General features: G+C 43.5%; 1 protein-coding gene across 1 annotated transcript; it reads left to right on the top strand.

The window, feature by feature from the left end:
• The first annotated feature begins 10,224 nt into the window (after positions 1 to 10,224).
• Positions 10,225 to 11,863, top strand: PET117 (PET117 cytochrome c oxidase chaperone). The gene is made up of 2 exons (XM_069954951.1): positions 10,225 to 10,369; positions 11,561 to 11,863. Exons 1-2 carry the CDS (start codon positions 10,274 to 10,276, stop codon positions 11,696 to 11,698), a joined length of 234 nt encoding a protein of 77 aa, XP_069811052.1. The 5' UTR covers positions 10,225 to 10,273; the 3' UTR covers positions 11,699 to 11,863.
• The last annotated feature ends 31 nt before the right edge of the window (positions 11,864 to 11,894 follow it).

Here is an 11,894-nt window from a genome sequence, read left to right as displayed (position 1 = left end):
TAATGGTTTCCTAGTAAGTCACAGTTCTAATGATCTAGAAGCATAGGAATACGAAAACAATATTGGGTGTGTTAATGCAGACATCAGTTCAACGACCTAGTCATTTTTGCGAGTTGCGAGGCAATTAACCTAATCAATAGGGATCCTTTATTTATCTGTTGACGGACATTGAACCCTGCTATCTGTTTGCTTCTTTCTTCTACCAGAGATTGTGCTTAGCCATCTGTCTGTTATATGCTTCTTGTTAAATTGTACATTGTTCTGTATGTTGAACAGTAATGGGATATATTTTTACATAAGGTTGTCAAGCTAGAAGACTTATCCAAAGAGAAATGGTAGCCAGGGCATGTTACTGGCTACGTAAATATCATCAATATCACATACTAGTATATGTCCATAAAAAATGGCTAATGTGGCACTTTTTAGCAACTTTACACGATGCTTGCCACTTTAGAAAAAGTGGGCAGATCCTAGTGGGTGCGTTGGTGGCCATGCTGTCTTGGGAAAGTTTGGCAAAGTATGATTTTCTCCAGTAGGCTATGTCCCCACAATGTAAAAGAAAAGGTCAAATACCGGCCATTGTTGCAAAACAACAGCCAATTATAACCCTTTGAGGACCAAGCTCAAAATGACCCAGTGGACCGCAACAATTTTCATTTTTGTGTTTTTGTTTTTTCCTCCTCGCCTTCTTAGAGCTCTATCTACAGGGCCATGTAAGTGCTTGTTTTTTTCAGGACTAGGTGTACTTTGTAATGGCACCTTTCAATCTACCAAAACATGTATGACGAAATCCCAAAAATATTATTTATGAAAATATAAATAGGTGAAATCATAAAAAAAGAATGCAATATGGTAACTTTTGGGGGGTTCATGTGTCTACCTAATGCACTATATGATAAAAGCGACAGAATACCATTATTCAACTGATATCAGAAAGTTATATAGATTTGTAATTTACTTCCATTTAAAAAATCTCAAGTCTTCCCATACTTATTAGCTTCTATATGTCATGCAGGAAATGTTTAATTTTCAGTCTGACACAGTGCTCTCTGCTGACATCTCTGGCTGAGACAGGAACTCTCGGTTTTCTATGAATCCCCATAGAAAACCTCTCCTGCTCTGGACAGTTCCTGTCTCGGCCAGAGATGTCAGCAGAGAGCGCTGTCGGAATGAAAATAAAACAACAGATTTTTTAATAGAAGTAAATTACAAATCTATATAACTTTCTGATATCAGTTGATTTGAAAGAAAGATTTTCGCTGGACAACCCCTTTAATAAAATGGTCCTATTGTGACTTATAACGGTTTTAGTTTTTCACCTATGGGGCTGTATGGGGTGTCATTTTTTGCGCCAGACTTCAAGGGCGTAACTGTATGTCCAGGGTCGTCTAGGGGTTAATGACCTGATCATTAATGGCCATTGTTTTGCAACAACTGCTGTTATTTGCCCTTTTTTACATTTTGGGAACATTGATTGTGTGGGCTCTGCAATTCTGTTACCATTACCAGGCTTAAAGCGACTTTGTACCCACAATCTGACCCCCCCCCCCCCAAACCACTTGTACCTTTGGATAGCTAATAGCCTAATGCATACACAATCTAGGCCACGCCCGTTGGGCACGGGGCTGCCAGTTTAAAAGTTGTTTTTTAAGACAATAACTGTATCACCTGCCAAACGGACCGCAGGACAGATTTTGGATTAAAAGCAGCTATCTGAAGGTACAAGTGGTTTGGGGGGGTCAGATTGTGGGTACAGAGTCGCTTTTATCGCACTTGTGTTTTTAATCACAAACAATCTAATGAAGTCTGATAATGCTAATCACATGGCAAAGCCCATTGCAGAGTCCACATAATCAATTAGGCTCTAATAATGAAACAAAGAAATGCAATAAATATGGCAGTGTGAGGACACACCCTAACAATAATTCTTAGGCTTATACAGACAATGCATTCAGCTGCTGAACAAGCCTGTTTAGCCCATAGTTGCCCCATGTAAAAGGCCTCTAAAACATATCTGTAATTTAGAAAAACTTTTGACTTTACAGGGACGTGCCTAAAGTTTTGGTTTTGAATAAATGGTGGCGTGCTTTACTCCTCAGCTTGCAGTGATCTTTGTCCTATTTCACTAGATGGGCCCCATAGGCTTAAATGGGGCCACCCAGAGACACAGGAATTCCATTAGACCTTATCCAGACACTTCATTCAGAGGCTTGTTGACTTGAGAAAGGTCCGTTAGGACCGAAATGTTGCCCGTTATATTTTGTGTCTCTGCTGTACTACGGGAAATGCTCACCGTATAATAAACTTTCACTTATCTTACAATAAGAGTACTGTGGTTTTTCCAATGTAGCACTAAGACCCCGACCAATCAAAACCTTTAACATGTCCTATTGAGATCAAAAAAATGTCTATATGACAGATACACATTAAAGCGTACCTGTTACAAAATCATTTTTGAAAGCAAATGTACCTGCTCCGTGCTCCGCTTTCTTCGGAAGTTCTCGGCCCACTCAGCCAATCAGTAGCTTTGGTGGGGCAGCGAACTGATTGGCTGAGCAGGAAGAGCAGATGACGGGAACCACCAAAGCAAACCGGATCGCGGAGCAGGTAATGTATGCTCCGGCTGGCATGAGGTTAACTTACATACACGCAGCGGGATGTCAATCCCGCTGCGAGTATGTATTAATATTGGGATGAACGGGCACTGGATCCACAGCGGATTTCGCTGTGAAATACGCTGCAGATCTGGTGTGTGTGAAGGCACCCTAAAAAATTTTTTTAGTACCTTATCAGCACCAGTGTGGGAATCCTGGTGGCGTGGTGCTTTTTTCAAAACCCCGACCAGTTCCTGTGCTCGGCACTGGGTTTTTTTTGTGCGCCGGCCCGACTCTATGCACTGGAGGTGGGCCCGGCACCCCAATGTGATGGTATTCCCTCCCCTTGGTGACACGGCCTGTTGATTCTACAAGGGGAGGGGATATCGTCACACTGGGGTGCAAGGCTCATCCCCAGAGCGGGGCCGGTGCACAAGAGGAAAACTGCACCAAGTGCAGGAACTGGGGGGGGGGGGGCGCTTTGGAAAATGGACCGCGCCACCAGGATCCCCATTCTGGCACCGATAAGGTACTGAAAAAAAATTTATATAGACCTGATGGTACATTCACTTTAGGTTTTCTATGTTTAAATCAACGTTATACATGTGGTCAAACTGTGCTCCATGCTCCATTCATCGTGATATTTGGTGTTTTCTCTGTTAAAAAACAAACAAACCCAAACACGTGAAGTCCTTTACGCACTCACATAAGAAAAGACACCTGTAAATCTGCATAAATTTTGCACACCTTAAAGTGAATAATAGGTAATGCAGCTACCGTACATGTTATATGTGTGATTTTGCAGCCAATGTTACTGTACATCACGCAGGTTGTATATCAACTGAGGGCAATTACCTTAGGCTAATTATATTATTAACTTTTACTAATTATCAGCTCTGCAGCTTACCAGGAGACAATGCTCTTTGTTAGGCAGCAATTCAGTCAGTTTAATGTCCCTGTGTGGTTACTGAGGTTTTGGTACTGTGTGACAGGAGAGCTGACCATACAATGCGAGCACCCCCAGGATTCTCTGCTACTGAATGTGGATGTGCAGCAGCTGTACGCATGCACATTAAAGACTTTTCTCACTCTGTACTTTCTCAGGAATAGCTGTCAATCAATACCAAGCCATGTCTGTATACGCAAAGTACAAGGACTTCCTGTGTTTTGTCTTTTTTTTTGAACAGAGAAAAGACCAAATATTGAACGGAGCATGGACCACAGTTCGAGAGGAAGGGAGACACCTAGTGCCTATATGTAGAACGCTGATTTAAACATAGAAAACTGAAAAAAAAAAAAGAAGTATATATTGTAAAACCTGTCCCAATAGTACCTCTTTAAAGGGGTAGTGCGGCGCTAATCATTTATTCACAAAATAACACACATTACAAAGTTATACAACTTTGTAATGTGTGTTATTGTATGTGAATGGCCCCCTTCCCCGTGTTCCCGCCCACCCACGCTAGACCCGGAAGTGTTGGTGCATTATACTTACCGCATTCGTGTCGACCCCTGTCCGCCATCTTGGGACAATGACGTCGTCTTCGGGAGGCCGGCCGAGCTGCTCCATCCGTCCCTCATGCCGGCCCCCCTCTGAGGCGTCATCAGCTGCTCAGCCGCGATTGGCTGAGCACAGTTATGCTCAGCCAATCGCGGCTGAGCAGCTGATGGGGCGGCATGAGGGACGGATGGAGCGGTTCGGCCGGCCTCCCGAAGACTACGTCATTGTCCCAAGATGGCGGACAGAGGTCGACACGAATGCGGTAAGTATAATGCACCAACACTTCCGGGTCTATCGTGGGGGGAAACACGGGGAAGGGGGCCATTCACATACATAACAGACATTACAAAGTTGTATAACTTTGTAATGTGTGTTATTTTGTGACTAAATGATTAGCGCCGCACTACCCCTTTAATATAGTTGCCAGTGCCAGTGGATTGTTAGTTATGCAGAATGTTAGAATGCAGTAGCACGTGTCACTTCCCAGCTCTGCATTCAGTCTGACTGGTTACAGGAGCCTGTCCTCCTGCGAACTGAGTGCTGAGCTACCACACACTTCACCTGGTTATAACTAACAATCCAAGGGGGTCTCAATACTGACAGCCCCCCATTGACATGCCTGCTGTTGCTAATATCAATCAATGTGATTTTTTTTTTTTTAATTCAAGATACAGGGGTTACATTTACACATTAAGGCTGGGTTCACACTACGTATATTTCAGTCAGTATTGTGGTCCTCATATTGCAACCAAAACCAGGAGTGGATTAAAAACACAGAAAGGATCTGTTCACACAATGTTGAAATTGAGTGGATGGCCGCCATTTAATGGCAAATATTTGCTGTTATTTTAGAACAACGGCTGTTGTATTGAAATAATGGCCGTTATTTACTGTTATATGGCGGCCATCCACTCAATTTCACCATTGTGTGAACAGATCCTTTCTGTGTTTTTAATCCACTCCTGGTTTTGGTTGCAATATGAGGACCACAATACTGACTGAAATATACGTAGTGTGAACCCAGCCTCAAAGAATAAATAATTAAAAAAAAAAAGGAGTATACATTCGTTTACTGCTCGTGGCAGGTTTGGACATCATTATAAGGTGTATGGGGCTCTCCCTAATGACCATTGACAGATGGAAAATCAAGTCCGACCCCTTTGTTCTTGGGGAGATAAGCCACGGTCAGAGCTCTCAACACCTCCCTATAGGGAACACAGGAACATTCCCTTACACTGCTACAGGTAGCTATTGATATGACCTGGAAAGAATGAGTCACCCATAGGCAATACTGGAATGATTATGGCCTATTTGTGAGATGAAATGTAAAATACATTTATCTCTGATCAGTAGGAGTGTTTGATATGATAAACTGACAATTCTGACATACCAGACATCTAACATGGCGGCCACACCCTTACTAAGAAGGTGTTTGTACCTGCTGTATCCTCAAATATAGGTCATGATATTTCAGCAAATAAATTCAATGAAAAAAGGTTCAGAATACTTTCTGGTTTGACTGATGTATTTACATTTTAGGTGTCACGTATACCCCAGCAGTGACGTTCCTGTATACCTCCATGTCCTGGAAGTACCATCCACATTAATAAATTATATATATATATATATTTTATATATTTTTAGTATTTTAGACAGCTCTTCTCTTTCTCAATAGTTTTTAATATTTGTGCAGCTTAGCAGTGATCTTTTTTAAGGAAATTATAGTGATATATAGCAGCAAGCCCCCCCCCCCATTCTTATTAATGACATAGCGTAATGTGTTCTGTTTCAAACTATTCTATCTAACAACCTCAATGTAATTCATGGATTTAGATTATTCATTAAATTTTCATTGTGTAAAAAATTACCCGCACAGAGCGATTGTCCATGATCGCGTATCCGTGACCACAGACAATTTTAGGTGACATTGAATCCTATTAGTCTATTCAGACTAACCACACTGCAAAAAAAAATAAAAAATAGGACATGTACTAGAGCATGGGCGGATAGCGGTACAGATCCCGCAATAGAAGTCTATGGGGTCCGTGTTTTTTACTGATTCACTGACTGTGGGGGGGGGGGGGGGGGGGGGCTCGCTGTGTGAATTGGGCACCACATCTCCTTGTACTCCCAGGAGCGGACAGGACACATATTGCTCTGCTACATCTGGGGAGGGGGGGTACATCTGCTACATCTGTAAGGATGCATGAACGTGGAATACATGGGATGTCTACACATTGTGGGACACATACTAGGGTGATGCACATCAGTAAAAATAAAAATGACACGGATATAAAAAACGTATGCAATCACACAAGTTTTTTCACGAATCATGGATTTTGCTAGTGGACTAAAAATACGGTCCTTCAAAAATCACTGGACGCGTGAATAAGGTCAGAACATGGGGGGGGGGGGAATGGGATCCTGCTCTCTATAGCTCGATACAAGTTTTGGTGGCACTGGTAACAGAGGGGCCCGTGTCGCCCCTTACTGCTGCCAGTCACCCGAAGTGTACATGTAAAATTATACATTTATTTTAGATATTTATATTACAACTTTATTAAAGCAATGCGTTACATAGGCATTGTTCCAATTTTTTTTTTTTTTTTTAAGAAATGACAGGGGTTGTGATTGCAAACAGTTGTGCAATATACTTTATTATGCTCTATGCACTGGAGGTGGGCCCGGCGCCCGCAGTGTGACGATATCCCCTCCCCTCCATGATGCAGCGCTGTTGATTTTAATGGAGGAGCATCACCGAGGGGAGGGGGATATCGTCATACTGGGAGTGTTGAGCCCATCTCCAGTGCATAAAGCAGGGCCGGTGCACAAGAAGAAAACGGCACCGAGTGTGTGAACCAGATCCCAGCAGCGCTGATAAAGTACAGAGAATTTTTTTTTTACATGGACCTGATAGAACAATCGTTTAAAGGGGAACTATCAACAGGTGAGACAAATCTAACCTGCTGATGGTTCCCTATTGGCAGGGGACGCAGAGGAGGAAGGTATATCTCTTACCTTCATCCTCGGTGCCATTTCTGTGCACTCCACGGTATGGCTGTGGAGTCGTGGAGTTGGAGCTTGTCTTGGCTGGAGTCTGTGTTAGAAAAAATGTATGGACTCCGACTCCAGCTTTAAAAAAAATCTTTAAAAAAATGTAGAATCGAGTTTTGAAATTAATTTTTGCTCATGAATATACTTTATGAGCAGTATTTTAATAGGTCACTGGCCCTATTACATAAGGGTGGGAGGAAAAGTTGTCACTATTTGGCAGTTTGTTTCTGAGCTGGAAGAGTCCATTGTGTGGGGGGAGATCTGTGCTGTTCTCTTCCTGGATGCTGGATGACTGTATATAAGCAGCTGTGTAATATGGAGATATCCTGTGTAATATAGAGGCGGAGGAGAAGAAGACATAAGTAGTGTAGCAGTAACCTCTGTCCTCAGTGTGGTGTTTTTCTTCAGTGTTCCATTGCTGCAGCAGGCTGTGTGTGTGTGTGTGTTTGTATGCTATGGCTGCAACAGGCTGTGTGTGTGTGTGTGTTTGTATGCTATGACTACAGCAGGCTGTGTGTGTGCGCTATGGCTGCAACAGGCTGTGTGTGTGCGCTATGGCTGCAGCAGGCTGTGTGTGTGAGAGAGGCAGAAAAAAAAGGGGTAATCTGGGCAACAGTGAAAAATCCAGGTTGAACAGGGGGTGATTGGTTCATAATAAAGAAGTCCTATTTACCCGCCCCTGTGCCCCCACAGTGACCCCTCTCTATCACTACATGTGACCCCCTCTCTATCACAGGGATCTGGCATTGTAAGCAGTGTATCTTTGTGTATGGTGAATATTAGTTAGAGACATAGAAGACTGTCAGCAGGAAAAGATCACCTGCTCTATTTAGTCTAGTTCTGGGTTGTTCAGGACATGGAGGCTGGAGACTGGCTGCTTCCACTGCAAACACAGGAGAAGCTGCTTTATATACAGTATTCCTTTATTCACTCAGAAGTCACCCCAGGATCATGTAGGACATTAAGGAGAAGCTGCTGAGCCAGTGTGATAAATAACTCCCCTGGTATATGACCGGCCATTTATGAAGGAGTCGGTCCTGATAAAATTCAGGAGTCAGAGCTGCGGCTTACCGACTCCACAGCCCTGCTCCGCGGTCCGGTAACACCATTTGGAGCACTGCTCCACTCCCAAAGCGCCAATATGCCCATTGTAATGACTTCAATGAAGCGGGATGCCCGGGGATGGGACGGATCAGTACTCCAAGCAGTCTAAGCGGACCATGGAGTGAACAACTAAGTGCACAGGAATGGCGCTGAGGATGAAGATAAGAGACTTGCCTTCCTCCTCTGCGCCTCCTGTGCAATAGGGACATATTTAAGTGAATGTACCATCAGGCCTGGGCTGAAACACTGAAGGCAGGCCTACCCACACCCGTTGGGAGGAAACCCCCGCCCCTCTATGATGTGGCTCCATTGATTCTGGGGATGGGTTAGCCCGCCTCCAGTGTTTCAGCCCAGGACTGATGGTACATTCACTTTAACAGGTTAGATTTGTCTAACCTGCTGATATTTTCCCTTTAAGTTTTTTATGTTTAAATCAACATACATATGGCCACTAGGTGTCTCCCTTCACTGCGCATGTGTACAGCTTATGTGCCTGCACATTCAGTAGCGGAGAATCCTGGGGATGCTTGCATTGTATGGTCAGCTCTCCTGTCAAACAGCACCAAAACCTCTGTAACCACACAGGGACATTATACTGACTGAATTGCTGCCTGAGGGTATGTGCACACTGAGCAATTCTGAGGAATTGAAGCAGAAAGTATTCAGGCAGAATTCAAGCAGAATTTAAGCCCCCCATTGACTTCTATAGGATTCCTCTAGCAGATCTACAGCAGAAAATTCTGCTCGGAAATTCTGCAGTGTGAACAACAGAGCAGAAAACCCATTGAACACAATGGGACTTTGCTCTGTACATATTTTACAGGAGGAATTTCAAGCTGAATTCCTCGCCTTTTCCTCAGTGTGCACATAACCTAACAAAGCGCATTGTCTCCTGGTAAGCTGCAGAGCTGATAATAGAATTAGCAAGTAATGCTACGTTTACACGGAACGATAATTTGCCTGATCATACGATTAACGATGTCGGAGTATTTTTTTTTTTCATAACGGTCAGCGTTAAGACGGTCAGATATATCGTATGGAAATTTGTTTTGCAATCGCTTAAAGCCTATCTCACACATTGGTTACATCGGCGAATGACTGTCCACACGGAACGATCAACAACGATTTGAGAAGTTGTTGAAAGATCAAAATGACCGATTTCTCGCTCGTCGTTTGATCGTTCGCTGCGTTTACACGTACAATTATCGTTCGAATTTGATAGTTATCATGCGAATTTGCACGATAATCGTTCCGCATTAGGATCCATTTAAACAGAAAGATTATCTGCTAAAGATTTGAAGCCAAAGCCAGAAACAGACTATAAAGGTATCAGGTAAACCAAAGATTTCTGCTCTTTTCAAATCCATTTCTGGCTTTGGCTTCAAATCTTTGGCAGATAATCTTTCTGTGTAAATGGACCCTAAATAATATAATTGCCCCAAGTTAATATACAACCTGCATGATGGCCCAAGACTTATTTTGCCCATAAAGACAGGCGTACTTGGAACACGGGGAAGGGGGCCATTCACTTAAATAACACACATTACAATGTTGTATAACTTTGTAATGTGTGTTATTTGGTGAAGTAATGCTTTACACCGCACTACCCCTTTAAATAAAATCAGTTTTTCCCGCCACAAACAGCGCCACAGTGGTCTACATGGATGCGTCCGGTATTGCAGGTCATTCTCAGCTTATTTCAGACACAGCAGTGACGCTCCTTCTGGGAAAATAGAATAACGTTACTGTTTTAAAGTTGTATTTAAGTTATCGACAGAGGCGATCCCTTTAGATCCTGTCTGGTAATAAATTGCACACCACACGCGTCCTCCCTGTTCATACAGTCACGCTCACTGCCTACATGAACTGCGGTACCGCCGGCTACCTCTCCACAGTGTACGCCAGCCCTGCCTATAAGCTTCGGCGTTACAGGAAGTTTGTCCCTCTTTGCATGCCGTAACGCTGCGTCTCACCTCTATGCGTTCCACTATAGCCCCGCCCCATCCGGTTTGGTGCAGGCATGTCTACCCGATCCAAGGTGGTCCTGGGCATCTCGGTGGTCCTGTCGGTCGGCATTGTGGTTGGGGTACACGTGAAGCAGAATCTGGATAGAGAGGTCGGTGCGGGGGTCACCTGTTCTCCTATGTCTGTATAGGTTTATCGTCTAGTGAAGGTCATGCAGAACAGTGTGAGCACAATGGGGGAGGGGGGAGCAGAGGTGAGTGTCTGTATCATGGAGCATGCTATATATCCGTCCCCTATATATAAACCTGTGCGGAGGACACCTGGAGCTCATCACCCTAGCAGCCAATCAGATTGCTGCTTTCATTTTTCAAGCTTGAAGCGGATTGGTTGCTATGCACAGCTGTTTCCTAACCTGTGGCTGTTCAGCTGATTTAAAACTACAATTCCCATCATGCTCTGCTCACTGGTGAACTGTTCTGTGCTAAGTGCCCAGTGCTGTTTGCCCTTATTATTATACATGGGTGTCCTAAGTGGTTTAATGACCAACGTAACATCATTGCGGGTGCTGAGGGGTTGCTATGGCAACCAGGGGTCTTACCATGCCCCCCCCCCCCAAGTACTGCCATATACTAAATCCTAGTAGTCCAGAGTTGTGAGTGTAAGAGTTCTATTAGACAAATCGATTTTTTTTTTCGTTTTCTCCGATTAATGATAAACAAGCGCTTTTGCAAAAGACCTAAAATCGCCATAATACGCGAAACGATAGTGGTTGTTAGTTACGATCGCAGTTAGTTTGTACATTCCAGTATATGAACGATCGTAATAACGTTTGGTACATACACCGAACAATTAACCATAATTTTATGGTCAGCTGAACAAATTTTCATTAGTCGATTCGATCGTTGCCTGCATACACGTGGAAAGGTTATCGCTTACATTTGAATGATCTAACAATTTTTTGCACAATAATCTTTCCGTGCAGCGATAGCGAGTGGGTAAGAGCGGGGGGCGGGGCGCTGGGAGGTGTTAGAGGGGCTCCCCAGACAATCTTTAGGTTGTCCGGGCAGCCTATGGGGGATAGCGGTGGTCTGCTATCACTGCTCCTATTGCACAGAGCGACGGCCAACAGTCATTATTGTTGAAAAATTTTTAAGGTGTTGAAAGACAAGGATTGGCCGACCGTTGTCTTTAAACGGTAGCTACTAACGGTCGATAATCGCTTTGTGTAATAGGGCCTTTAGTTTTATTGTCCTGATGAAGCCTCGGGAAAGGATACACATGATGATGAAATTTACCCAATTTACCTGAATTTTTTTCTAAACCTTAATTTTTATTTCTTTAGAGGCTACGCATGGGCGTTGTCCATGACCTAGAGAGGCAAAGACGGAAGGAGGAAAATTTGCGTCTTTTGCAAGAGCAGATTGAGTTGACCAAACAATTGGAATCAGAACGGGAGAGGAATCTCTTACATAGTAAATGAGTCAAATCGTAAAGCCGGAGCCACCCAAGCTGAGAATACGTGACAGGATTGTCATGGCTGGACTATATATATTATAAACTATCAGCTTATTGGTTATTGATCACTCTTGGACCTTTTGCTTTAAAATACCTCATGGACTCTTAATAAAAGCGCCATCTTAATGAACTTGTCTGGTGTGGTCTCTACTCGGCTACAT

Source organism: Dendropsophus ebraccatus, chromosome 15 (assembly GCF_027789765.1).
Source record: "Dendropsophus ebraccatus isolate aDenEbr1 chromosome 15, aDenEbr1.pat, whole genome shotgun sequence".
NCBI lineage: Eukaryota > Metazoa > Chordata > Amphibia > Anura > Hylidae > Dendropsophus > Dendropsophus ebraccatus.
This window is presented reverse-complemented; position numbering and strand designations above follow the sequence as displayed.